This window comes from Rhincodon typus, chromosome 31 (genome assembly GCF_021869965.1).
Source record: "Rhincodon typus isolate 14 chromosome 31, sRhiTyp1.1, whole genome shotgun sequence".
In the NCBI taxonomy this organism is placed as follows: Eukaryota; Metazoa; Chordata; class Chondrichthyes; order Orectolobiformes; family Rhincodontidae; genus Rhincodon; species Rhincodon typus.
Window position 1 is genome coordinate 3,065,762 of NC_063362.1, and position 10,968 is coordinate 3,076,729.

The 10,968-nt window shown below is 38.7% G+C and overlaps 1 protein-coding gene across 1 annotated transcript in view; it reads left to right on the forward strand.

Moving 5' to 3' along the window:
* cdk11b (cyclin-dependent kinase 11B) overlaps positions 1 to 10,824 on the forward strand; it is a 38,018-nt gene extending 27,194 nt beyond the window's left edge. The window contains exons 9-18 of the mRNA XM_048614856.1: positions 486 to 608; positions 1,256 to 1,351; positions 3,786 to 3,878; positions 4,195 to 4,260; positions 4,357 to 4,538; positions 5,201 to 5,291; positions 6,428 to 6,549; positions 7,152 to 7,257; positions 9,679 to 9,800; positions 10,648 to 10,824. Coding sequence (XP_048470813.1) covers positions 486 to 608; positions 1,256 to 1,351; positions 3,786 to 3,878; positions 4,195 to 4,260; positions 4,357 to 4,538; positions 5,201 to 5,291; positions 6,428 to 6,549; positions 7,152 to 7,257; positions 9,679 to 9,800; positions 10,648 to 10,824 — 1,178 coding nt within the window. The remainder of the gene's footprint in view (positions 1 to 485; positions 609 to 1,255; positions 1,352 to 3,785; positions 3,879 to 4,194; positions 4,261 to 4,356; positions 4,539 to 5,200; positions 5,292 to 6,427; positions 6,550 to 7,151; positions 7,258 to 9,678; positions 9,801 to 10,647) is intronic.
* The last annotated feature ends 144 nt before the right edge of the window (positions 10,825 to 10,968 follow it).

Sequence of the window (10,968 nt, forward strand, 5' to 3'; positions counted from 1 at the left end):
TATCCCCTCCTCCCACCTCAAGCCGCACCTCCATCTCCTACCGACCAACCTCATCCCGCCCCCTTGACCTGTCCGTCCTCCCTGGACTGACCTATCCCCTTCCTAACTCCCTACCTACACTCACCTTTACTGGCTCCATCCCCGCCTCTTCGACCTGTTTGTTTCCTCTCCACCTATCCTCTCCTCTATCTCTCTTCTATCCGCCTCCCACTCTCTCCCTATTTATTTCAAAACCCCCTTCCCCTCCCCCTTTTCTGATGAAGGGTCTAGGCCCGAAACGTCAGCCTCTCTGCTCCTATGATGCTGCTTGGCCTGCTGTGTTCATCCAGCCCTGCACCCTGTTGTCTCGGATTCTCCAGCATCTGCAGTTCCTACTATCTCTAATATTTAAAGTTGATCTTTTTAAGAATGTAGCCTTCTATATGTTTTAATTTTTGTCCATTTAATTTGATTTGATTTGACTCAATTTTCCTGTTCTCTTTCAGTAATGATACAGCAGAGAATAGCAATTAATGACTACCATGAAAAAATAAAGTCTCATCATAGAAGTCATAGCCCAATGTGGCGTCACACAGAGAGGATTGAACTTGGAGGTGGAAGAAAAATTGGTAAAGTTAACAAATATAATTGTAACATATGATACATTTTAACTATTGTACATTTTACAGTTAATTTCACATAAATTATGTCTGGCTTCATGCTAGCTGCACTTAAATTAGAATTAGCTAAATACAGGTAGCACTGCACGAGTGCTCCATGGTCACAAAGAAATGTAATAATCCAGCATTGAGCTATAAAATGAAAAGGGTGGAAAAGTTCAAACTTAAGTCTGTTCTGTCCAATCAATTATACAACATATTTTACTCATTCAGTGATAACAACACACTCTGAGAAGTGATAAAAGAAACCCTCAGTCAAATCAGGAAAATTCATGAGAGAGATTCATTTCTGATCCCTTAATTCAAGTTGAGCTCCAGGCGAGTTGCCTGTGACTCGTCCCAAGCCTTGAACAACTGAAATGCAAACTTGGCTCAAGATGTAGAAAGTGACTCCAAAGGTATATTGGGGAGCTGATTAGCAATTAACAATAATCAGAAGAGTATGAGAATTGAAGAGGAAAAGGGGTTATTAAATTAGTAGTGAGGTGAATAATAGTATGAAATGTTTAAGGAAGAACTTCCCAAAGGAGAGCTAATGATTGGCATGTCTAACATTTCCATCTGTAAATCTTCATTGTTTGTTTGTTTGTGTGCAGTAAAGGAAGAGAGGCATGAAGAAAAAGATCCACTGTCTGATTTACAGGACATAAGTGACAGTGAAAGAAAGACAACATCTGGTGAATCTTCCTCAGGTATTGGAGATATCCTGGCCTCCCAAAAGCTAGTGTATAAGTGCTTGGCTGTGAAGACATCAATAAATGGGTTCTGCCAGGAACACTTGGCTTCAGGCCTCATTACAGCCATGGTCCAAACTTGGACAGAAAGCTGATTCTTGCCTAATGTCTAGCAGTGACTACCTTTGACATCAAAGCCCCATCTGACTTGAGTGCCATCAAGGAGACCTAACAAAACTGAAGCAACTGGGAATCAGTGGGAAAACTTTCTGCTGGCATAAAATTAGATGGTTGCAATTGTTGCAGGCCAATTACTTAAGCCCCAAGGACATTGTTGCAAGCATTTCTTTTGGTGATGTCCTAGTCCTGGCCATTTTCAGCTACTCCATGTATGACCTTCCCACCTTCATAAGGTTAGAAATTGAACTGTTCCCTAATAGCACAGTGTTCAGTTCACAGCTCGTTAGATAATGAAACTGTCTGTAGCTACTTTCAGCAAGACCTGGACAACTTTCGGGTTTGGGCTGATTTGGTGGCAGGTAATATTTGTAGCATACAATTTCCAAGGAATGATAATCTCTAACAATAGAGTCTCTAAACGCTTCCCCTGAACATTCAATCGTTAAATTTGTCACTAATCCCTTTAACCGAACATTCTCTGGGTCATCATAGACCCGAAACTGAACTGGACTGTTGTAAAAACACCTAGCCACAAGTGTAAGTCAGAGAATGGGAATTCTGTGATGAGTAACTCACCTCCTTGCTCTCTAAAGCCTGTCTACCATCTACAAGGCACAAGAGGAGAATGTGATGGAGTACTCTCCCGTCTATGAGAGACTGCAGTTCCAACAACACTCAAGCTCCACACATTTCCAGGACCAAGCAGGTGCCTGATTGGCACTTTACTCACTACCTTCGGCATTTACTGCTGCTACAGTGATGGAGAGAATGTGTACTGCCTAGAAGAGACACTTTAACTTGCCAGGGCTTCTTTGACAGCATCTTCCAAATCGACAATCTCTTCTGACTGGAAGAGAAAGGGCACAGGTTGAATGGTGGATTTCTACCCCCTGCAATTTCCATCACACCATCCAGACTTGGGAAATGAATTGTAGTTCCTTAGTGTTGGTGGATTCTGGAACCCTCAATTTAACAGCAGTGGACTATACACATGGACTGTAAAGTTTCATAAAACAATTCTCCACCGTTATGGGAACGATTTAAGAAATAAATGCTGGCAGTACCACATTCCACAAATTAATAAAACAATTGATTCACAATGGTATATAATAGTAATATATTAATCTGTCATGTTGTGGTTGGTTGGGTCACCGAGCTGGTTTGTTGTTCCACAGACGTTTCATTACCCTGCTGGGTAACATCATCAGTGCAGCCACCGTTGAAGCGCTGTTGTGTTTTCCCGCCTGTAATTTAAATTCTGGTATCCCTTGAGCTGGATTACCTCACTTCTGGTCTTCCTTCACAGTGGAGTGTTTTCGGGGTCTAGCTGTGTGTATTTATTGATGCCTGATACTCCACTAAGAAAGTCATCAATAAACACATAGATCGAAACCCCGTATATACTGCTTTGAGAAGGAAAACCAGAAGTGAGGTAATCCAGCTCAACGGATACCAGAGTTTAAATACCAGACGGGAAAACACAACAGCCCTTCATCGGAGGCTGCACTGATGATGCTACCCGGCATGGTAATGAAACATCTGTGGAGCGGCGAGCCAACCAACCACAACATCCACAACCCAAGCTACAAATCTGCTCTAAAAACCTTAGATTAATCTGTCATGTTGGGTAACTAGTTTTGCCGAGGAAATATGTTGCATCTGTGAGCTCATTTTGCAAAGCCTTCGCAGTGATTTCCTGAGCGTGGTATGAAATATGCAACAAGATTGATATGAATTTTCCATCCATGAACTCGGAATCGTCATATGAGACATAGACATGACCTCTTATCTCATTTATTCTTGCTCTCTCTTCCCTACTGCCCCTCCACTCAACCCCCTTAAAGCTGTGAAGAATGACAATTCTTACAGCAGCTACATCTTGCACAGTTAGGCCAACACAAGGTGAATCCGTGGATAAGTCCTCCCAGCGTTTCTTATATCATGATTTTTTGAGTTATGGAGCTTTTCAGCCAAGTAGTAGTGCAGGATGTGATTAACCTAACAGGAGGTGCAAAAATAAATTTGAACATTAACAGGAACGATTTCATCAAAGCGAGTTGCTGCATTTAAATTTATTTAATGATAGTCTACTTTAGTGGCCTTAATGCTGTAAATTCTTCTTTCGTAGAGCATGTTTAAACAAAATATTTTGTAACTTTATAAATATTTGTAAGGGGTTCCTTTTAAAAGGGGGTTCTTCATTGTGAACACCTTCTTCATCACTTCTTTTATGACCTACTATTCTACTTTTGTACTTGAATATCTTTAATAGGGTCTGCAACTGCCTCTGAGGAAGAAGAGAGCAGCAGTGAGGGATCTGAAGAGTCTCCTAGTCTGTCTGAGGTTGAATCTGAACAGTCTCCTGGTGAGGACTAAATTTTCACAAATCTCCATGCATAAGCTTAGGCATCTGTAAACCAGCTATTTTTTGCTAATGAATAATCTGCGTGTTTGGTGCTATGGCTTCTTAAAAGTGTTTTTACTAATAAAGGAATTGTAACTGGATGCACTAATCCTCTGCCACTCTCCCAGTGTTGATGTGTATCTAGTTCAGCTAATTTAGAACAGCTAATTTCTCCTTGCACTATCTGATCCTAATAGGTTCTGAATAAACATGCTAGAATCTTAGCTGGAGTTGAGCACCTTTCCGTTTTTTAAGGGTTTGACTTTGTTTGCATTAGGAGAAATTAGTGAAGAGGAGGAGCCCAGTGATGAAGAAAGGCAGAATGGAAATCACATCCAAATTGGTAAATGTTGTTATTGTGCGTTTTCCCTTTCTCAAATCCAGTGTGTAAGTTATGCTTTTGTGTGTTATTTGTACATCCTGATACTGAAATTTTTAGTTACAGAATCAAAATTTGATCATGATTCAGAAGAGAGTGTGGAAGAGGAAGAGGAGGAGATGGAGGAGGAGGAGAGTCCAGTCTCAAATACTCCCACTGAAGGGGAATATGTTCCTGATTCTCCACCTGTTTCACCGGTTGAACTGAAGAAAGAATTGCCACAGTACTTGCCTGCTCTTCAGGTATTTAACCAGGATCTTACAACTTAGATTCTTAAACTTTGCACAAACCATTTAAAATTATGTATACACTTGCATATCACAGTTAAACTGCAGTTTTTTGTAATGTAAATGATAAAAACAGAGGCACACAGCAACCTTAATCCAAAAATAATTTTAGTACAGTAGTCTGGGTAATACAAAGTCACAAGTTTCACATCTTGTAGTGTCTTGTAGATTCACTGGAACAAGGGTAATTTAATCCAATAAAAGAAGCCTCATCCAGCAGATAGAAGTGTAGAAAGGTGGAGTGGGGCACAGAAATGGATTGACACCAAGTATAAATAATTTTAATCATATGTCAACACAGATAATGATGCATGTTTCCATTATTAATTGTGCACAGGTTACTGTGCAGGAGAACTTGAAGAACCTGAGATACCAGTAATATTTTTAATTCCATCGCTAATGCTCATGTTACTCTTTTGCCCCACCTCAGGATTCTCTACATTCCTCCAAATACTGTTGTCCTTGTTGTTTTAGCACTTCTCAATGATGGCATCCCTTTTATTGATAAAAGAAAAGTTTGTGTTTTGTACAGCACTTGTCATATCTCTGAAATGTGCTAAAACTGCACCCACAATTACGACTGCAAATTATAGTTTTTCTTCACTGTTTGATTCAAGGGTTGCCGCAGCGTGGAAGAATTTCAGTGTCTTAATAGAATCGAAGAAGGAACTTATGGTGTGGTTTATAGAGCTAAAGACAAAAAGACAGGTGAGTGGTGGTTTTCAACACTAGATAATTAGCTACTTGCAAGCAGATACCATGTTCAATTTGTAATTCAGGCAATTCAATTTTTAGTTCAGTTTAAGCCTTGCACAACTTAAAAAGTGAAGAAGTCGGTAGGAGTGGATCAGAGTACTGGATTCTTTGAAAGATAGTTTCATCAAGTTAACGTAAAGGCCAAATGAAGTGCTCGGATCAGAGGTGGTAACATTATGAAATCTTATTAAATTTATAATTGGGGTGTGAACATATTTATTTCATATACCTAAAATTATCCTGGGATTGTGGATGTTCTTGTTCTTTGTAGCAGTTTGATGTTTCATCGTCTCAGAAGACAGCTAAGATTGAAACACATTAATCCAAGACTAAAGGAAACCAATCAAGCACCAGTGTTAGTGGGGCCATTTGGGAGATTTAATCTGATGCTTCTGATCACTGGGTACCATTGCAGCAATTGATGGATAATGACTACCACCAGTGTTTGGATTATCCCACTCATTGAGTCAGACTGCAGACAGGCCGAATTCTGAGCCAGCATTAAATATTCTCTTTACTACTTACGACTTGTGCAGAGAAACATCATCTACTTTTGAGTCTCGTCATTAGTGTGCTTTTGTAACTGCACACATTTCCTTTCATGAGGTTACAGTATATTTTAATGTAACTTAGACTTTGTGGGCCTTGATCTTTTAGCGATATGGATTCCGGGAACTCCTCCCTCTTCCAAAAAGTTAAGAATATCAAATTTTCGTTTCTCTGTGAAGGCAGTATTCAAGCATTCACATAGCTATCCATCTGTTGCACTGAATGATTTGCAAAATAAATATTGTTGCAACACCAAGTTGATCCACTTGATTATCACTTCCAAAGGAAACTACATAGTTCAAAAAATATATGGTGTGCACTGTTTAGACTTATTTTTAACGTTAGGGATATAAGAATTCAGTCAGTTCTCAGCCTCTACCTGATCCAAATATTTAATCCTTTTGTGGCTGCTTATAGAATTCTAACTAGTTTTTGACTTTTGTTAAGATTTGTAAATGACATAAATATACAAATAATAACTTTGAATCAGGAATTCTGAAAATGTCACTGGATGATATGTTGGTATTGATTTGTTTCAGATGAGATAGTGGCTTTGAAACGATTAAAAATGGAAAAGGAGAAGGAAGGATTTCCAATTACATCTCTTCGGGAAATCAACACAATTTTGAAAGCACAGCACCCAAACATTGTGACAGTTCGAGTAAGCAAACAACAATTACTTTTGTGTGGGGTGGAGACATACTGAGACCTGAGGTTACCCTGGTATTTAGCTTTGGTAGATTAGATCCAGTTTCGACTGGAATATTAAGCAAAGTTTGCAGAAAATTCTCCTGTTAAACTGATTATTTTAGAGTGTGAAGTGTTCTATTTGATACACTGATAGGGTTTGTGCCATCTACTGGAATTCAGTTGTGGGAGAGTGAACGGTTGAAGGGAGATTACATTTGAACTTCCTAAGCTTTGCAACTACAGTTAAAGCTTGTAATAACCTGGTTCAATATTCTCTTATAACATTTGGGGTGCAGGAGTTCTTTTCACTCCTGTAGAAGTAAATTTCATTCTACTGGTTAAAAGTAAAGAATAGGGTTTTCTTCTTAATGCAGTCCAGCGAGTAAACAGTTTCACTTTTGGGCCCCATGATCTGTATTGATTGTATTTCCAGCTCTCGCTTGATAGGATTATAGATTCAAATGATATTTTGTGCAAACCAGATACTAATGTTACAGAAAGAAGTGTGTGCTGCCTCAGTGAGCGGTAATAGTAAAAAATCAATATTTATTGAATCTCCTATTATTTCTTCAGGAAATTGTAGTGGGAAGCAACATGGATAAGATATACATTGTTATGAATTATGTTGAACATGACCTCAAGAGCTTAATGGAAACCATGAAGCAACCTTTCTTACCAGGTACAGTCTTTGTGTTGCACATTGTGAACACTGCAAAGTCAGCAATCTAAAATACTTAATGTATAAATGATAGTACATTTGAGAACAATGCAAAAGTTTTGCTTACTGCTTCTGCAGTGTAGCCTAACATTCTGTTCTGTGGATTTGGAAATTGTCTTTTGTAGATTATGTATGTTTGAAATCACTTCAGTCTTAAATTCTAACTGCAAACACATTTCTTGGCTTTGTTGAAAGCTTTTGATATCTGGGTTAACATTCTCAGATCAAGTGAGTTCTCAGTTTCCCTAACCTTCTGTTTGGATTTTGCTGCTTAAGGTAATGATTTATGATGATGGCATCCTAGATTCTTTGTACCACATATACCTCTGTATAAGGTTGAAAATCTTTGCTCCTATTTGGCTTCCAAATTGGGAATGGCAGTAAAGATTGATTTATGGCTGGGAGTTATTCTTTGTTTAGCTCCATGTCAAGTTGAGTATGATATTTATTAGCTTATTTAAAACATTGTCACCAAGAGATGAGGACTCTAGCTGCGTCAAGAGACAGTCAGGGTTTCTCCTGAGTTTCAACATCACAAGTAACAATATGGAACTTCCACTTTCTACTTTCCTCTTCTCTCGAGATAAACCTCTTGACAGGATATCACCTGTTACCAAAGGCAGTGATGTTCTCAAAAATCTTTGCTGATTATTGAGAATGCAGTCACTATTATGGAGTCAGAATTAAATTGTTCTAATTTTTAGGTTCCTTTGGTACGGTCACTTCATACTGAAAATATCAAAATTTCATAACATCTCAAAAATGCCTGCATTTTTGATAGAGGAGAGTGTATAATATGACCAATTTACATCAGATTGTTTTCCTTTATTGCCTAGTATCTGTCCTATACATGAGTTGCTTCATTAGTAAAGTATATAAGATGATCATTCTGTTTAGGAACTGATTTTTGAATGACTTAATTATTCATAGAATTCTAATACTTAAAAGTAAAATCTTCCATTGTTTGATGTCGATGGCTCAGCATCTCGAAGCACAGCATAAACCTCTCCATTTTATGTTGTAAATTGAAAATTAATTACTGAATCTATGTAGTTGAATGCATTTTTTTTTTAGAATGTGGGCTTTTATTAGCCATTTTTCTTGTTGGCTTTAAATATTGCATCTGCAAATGTGCTTTTAAAACTTGCATGCAGTATGCAACATGACCACTGTGTGGAGCCAGGGTTCCAGATTTTTCTGCCAAAAATATAATTAGCTCACCAGATTGTTTTGTTGAATAAATAATACTTGGGATGGGGGTATTATTGGCAGCATTCCCCATCTCTGTTGCTTTGAGGACACTGAACCAATCCTGAGATAGTTTAAGGTCATAGGCCAGTCAGCCTGGTCGCAGGTTCCCATCCCTGTGATTTAGTGGGCTTTTACTGCAGGCAGTGGCTTCACTGCCGCTTTTGATGTTAGCCTACAAGTGACCAGATTTAACTTTCTAGTCCAGTACCTGAACCCCAGAAATTGTTCTCAGGATTATTTTTTGACATTTCTTGGTAGAATTTCATAAAGCAGTGTGTCCAATACTGATCAGGATTGGGTGACTGGTTGGGGAATGGTTGACAGAATTTTGCCAGAAGATAATATGAAAGGATTTGGAACCCAGGCACATTAATGGAATTAAGGCCACAATCTCACTAAATGATGGAATAGGCTCAATAGGCTGAATAACTGTCTCCTATAGAGATTGGAAGGCTGACTGGGAGAGTTTTGGAACAGTTGATGCTAGAGATGATGACAACATCAGGTATTTAGTGAGTACGATGTAGATGCGAGGAGGACCAGTCTTTTTGGAGTTTGAAGTGAATAGCCTTAAAAGGCCAGAGGTGTGGAGTTGTATCTATGTCTTTTGGTGGGGTAGGTTGCTAAGATTGTGAACTGTCGAATGCAATCCGAGAGAGTTGCCACAGGGCAGGAGCTGAAATCAGGCCAATAATGTAGTAATTCTAATGAGTGCAGAGCAGGGGATCTTCAGCCTTGCTGATGTTTTAAGAAAATTCTGGCTCATCGATGTCAGAACAAACAATACAGGATTAAATAACAAGAGATTATAGAACAGTAAAGCTGAGTGTTGATGTTATACAGAAACTGATGTAATGTTGTGGATAGTGTTGCCAAAGAAGCCACGTTTTAGCAAGAAATACAAAGGATTGGAGTTTCGAACACAACTAGTGTGATTGTAGTTGTGAAAAAAAAATAGGAATTGGACAGTGATAACACATTTACAAAAAGGATAGGAGGTTTGCCTTTAGCCTCTTCAATTACAGGAAGGTTGTGGGCAAACACACTGTAGTGGCAGTCACACTATTGCTGACATGGACCAGGGAATCACCTACATGTGAAAACTCATCAATCTTTAAAATCTGCTTCCAGGTGAAGTTAAAACACTGATGATACAACTTCTAAAAGGTGTTCGACATCTTCATGATAACTGGATCTTACATCGGGACCTAAAGACATCTAATCTATTACTGAGTCATTCAGGAATCCTCAAGGTCAGTGCTTCTGCATTGAGACAGTGTATCTAATGGCACATTTTCACTTTAATAGGATGATCTTCTTGTCCCCCTTTCTTTGAAACCCTAAGGATTTGTGATTGCCATGTTCAAAGTGTAGATGTTATAGATACACACATTCCTAGCTTTGTAATTTCTTTTTTGGTGTCCCATCTGTGGTGATGTCTCCTATTCCTATTATTGTTATATCCCCTATTTAACGAGTGAGATGTTCTTTTCCTATTCCTTGTGCACAGATCTCTGTACCATTGCCTACTTTAAACCAAACAATCTGCTGTCAGCCATGTTCCCAGGATAGTTTTGACCTTTATTGGAGTGTAGGTGAGCAAATGGCTAAGAATAGCTGTAAAGGAAATAGGGTTAATCTCTTTACTTCCCATTTTGTTGCTTTCAAGCTACTCTCTTGCTGCTTGTTGCCTGTACACTATTATACCAAGAACAGGACCTGATGCGAAGATTCTCTGAATGCTCCTTGACAGAGCTTTAAGACCTTACCTGGCTGCATTATATTGTAATCACACCAATAACTGACTGCTCATTCCAGGCTGGGGCAAATTGGTATATCTAATGCACATCTGCAATTTGCCATTTTAGATTGCATCATCAGTAAATTAGTAAAGCAAGCAGTGACTTTTGTCTATTTCTTTCGAAGATCAATACATTCAGTGTTGGGTCTTCTGCAACAGATAAAACTTATTGATTCATTGGCCCATTTAAAGCGGTTAATATTTGTAGAAAATGGAAGGATGTTGCTGAATTGTCTTGGTGATGGATGTTACCTTGCCCATGGAATAATTTAAAACATGTCTTACTGAACATTCTCTAGATTGGTGACTTTGGACTTGCTCGAGAATATGGCTCCCCATTGAAACCTTACACACCAGTAGTAGTAACTCTCTGGTATCGAACCCCTGAGCTGCTACTTGGAGCAAAGGTTAGTGATCTAAGGCCGGGAATGGGGTGGGTAATTATTTCACAAACAGAGAAGAACTCTTTCCAATAGTATCTGTGCATTGGATTCTTTCTACTGATCACCATAAAAGTTATTAGTTATTTTTATGCAATCCATCTGCTTCTGTGCTATACTTTGCAGCATTCTTGTGCTTTTATCAGCCAATTAATTAAGTACTAGTTTGCTAAAATGTTC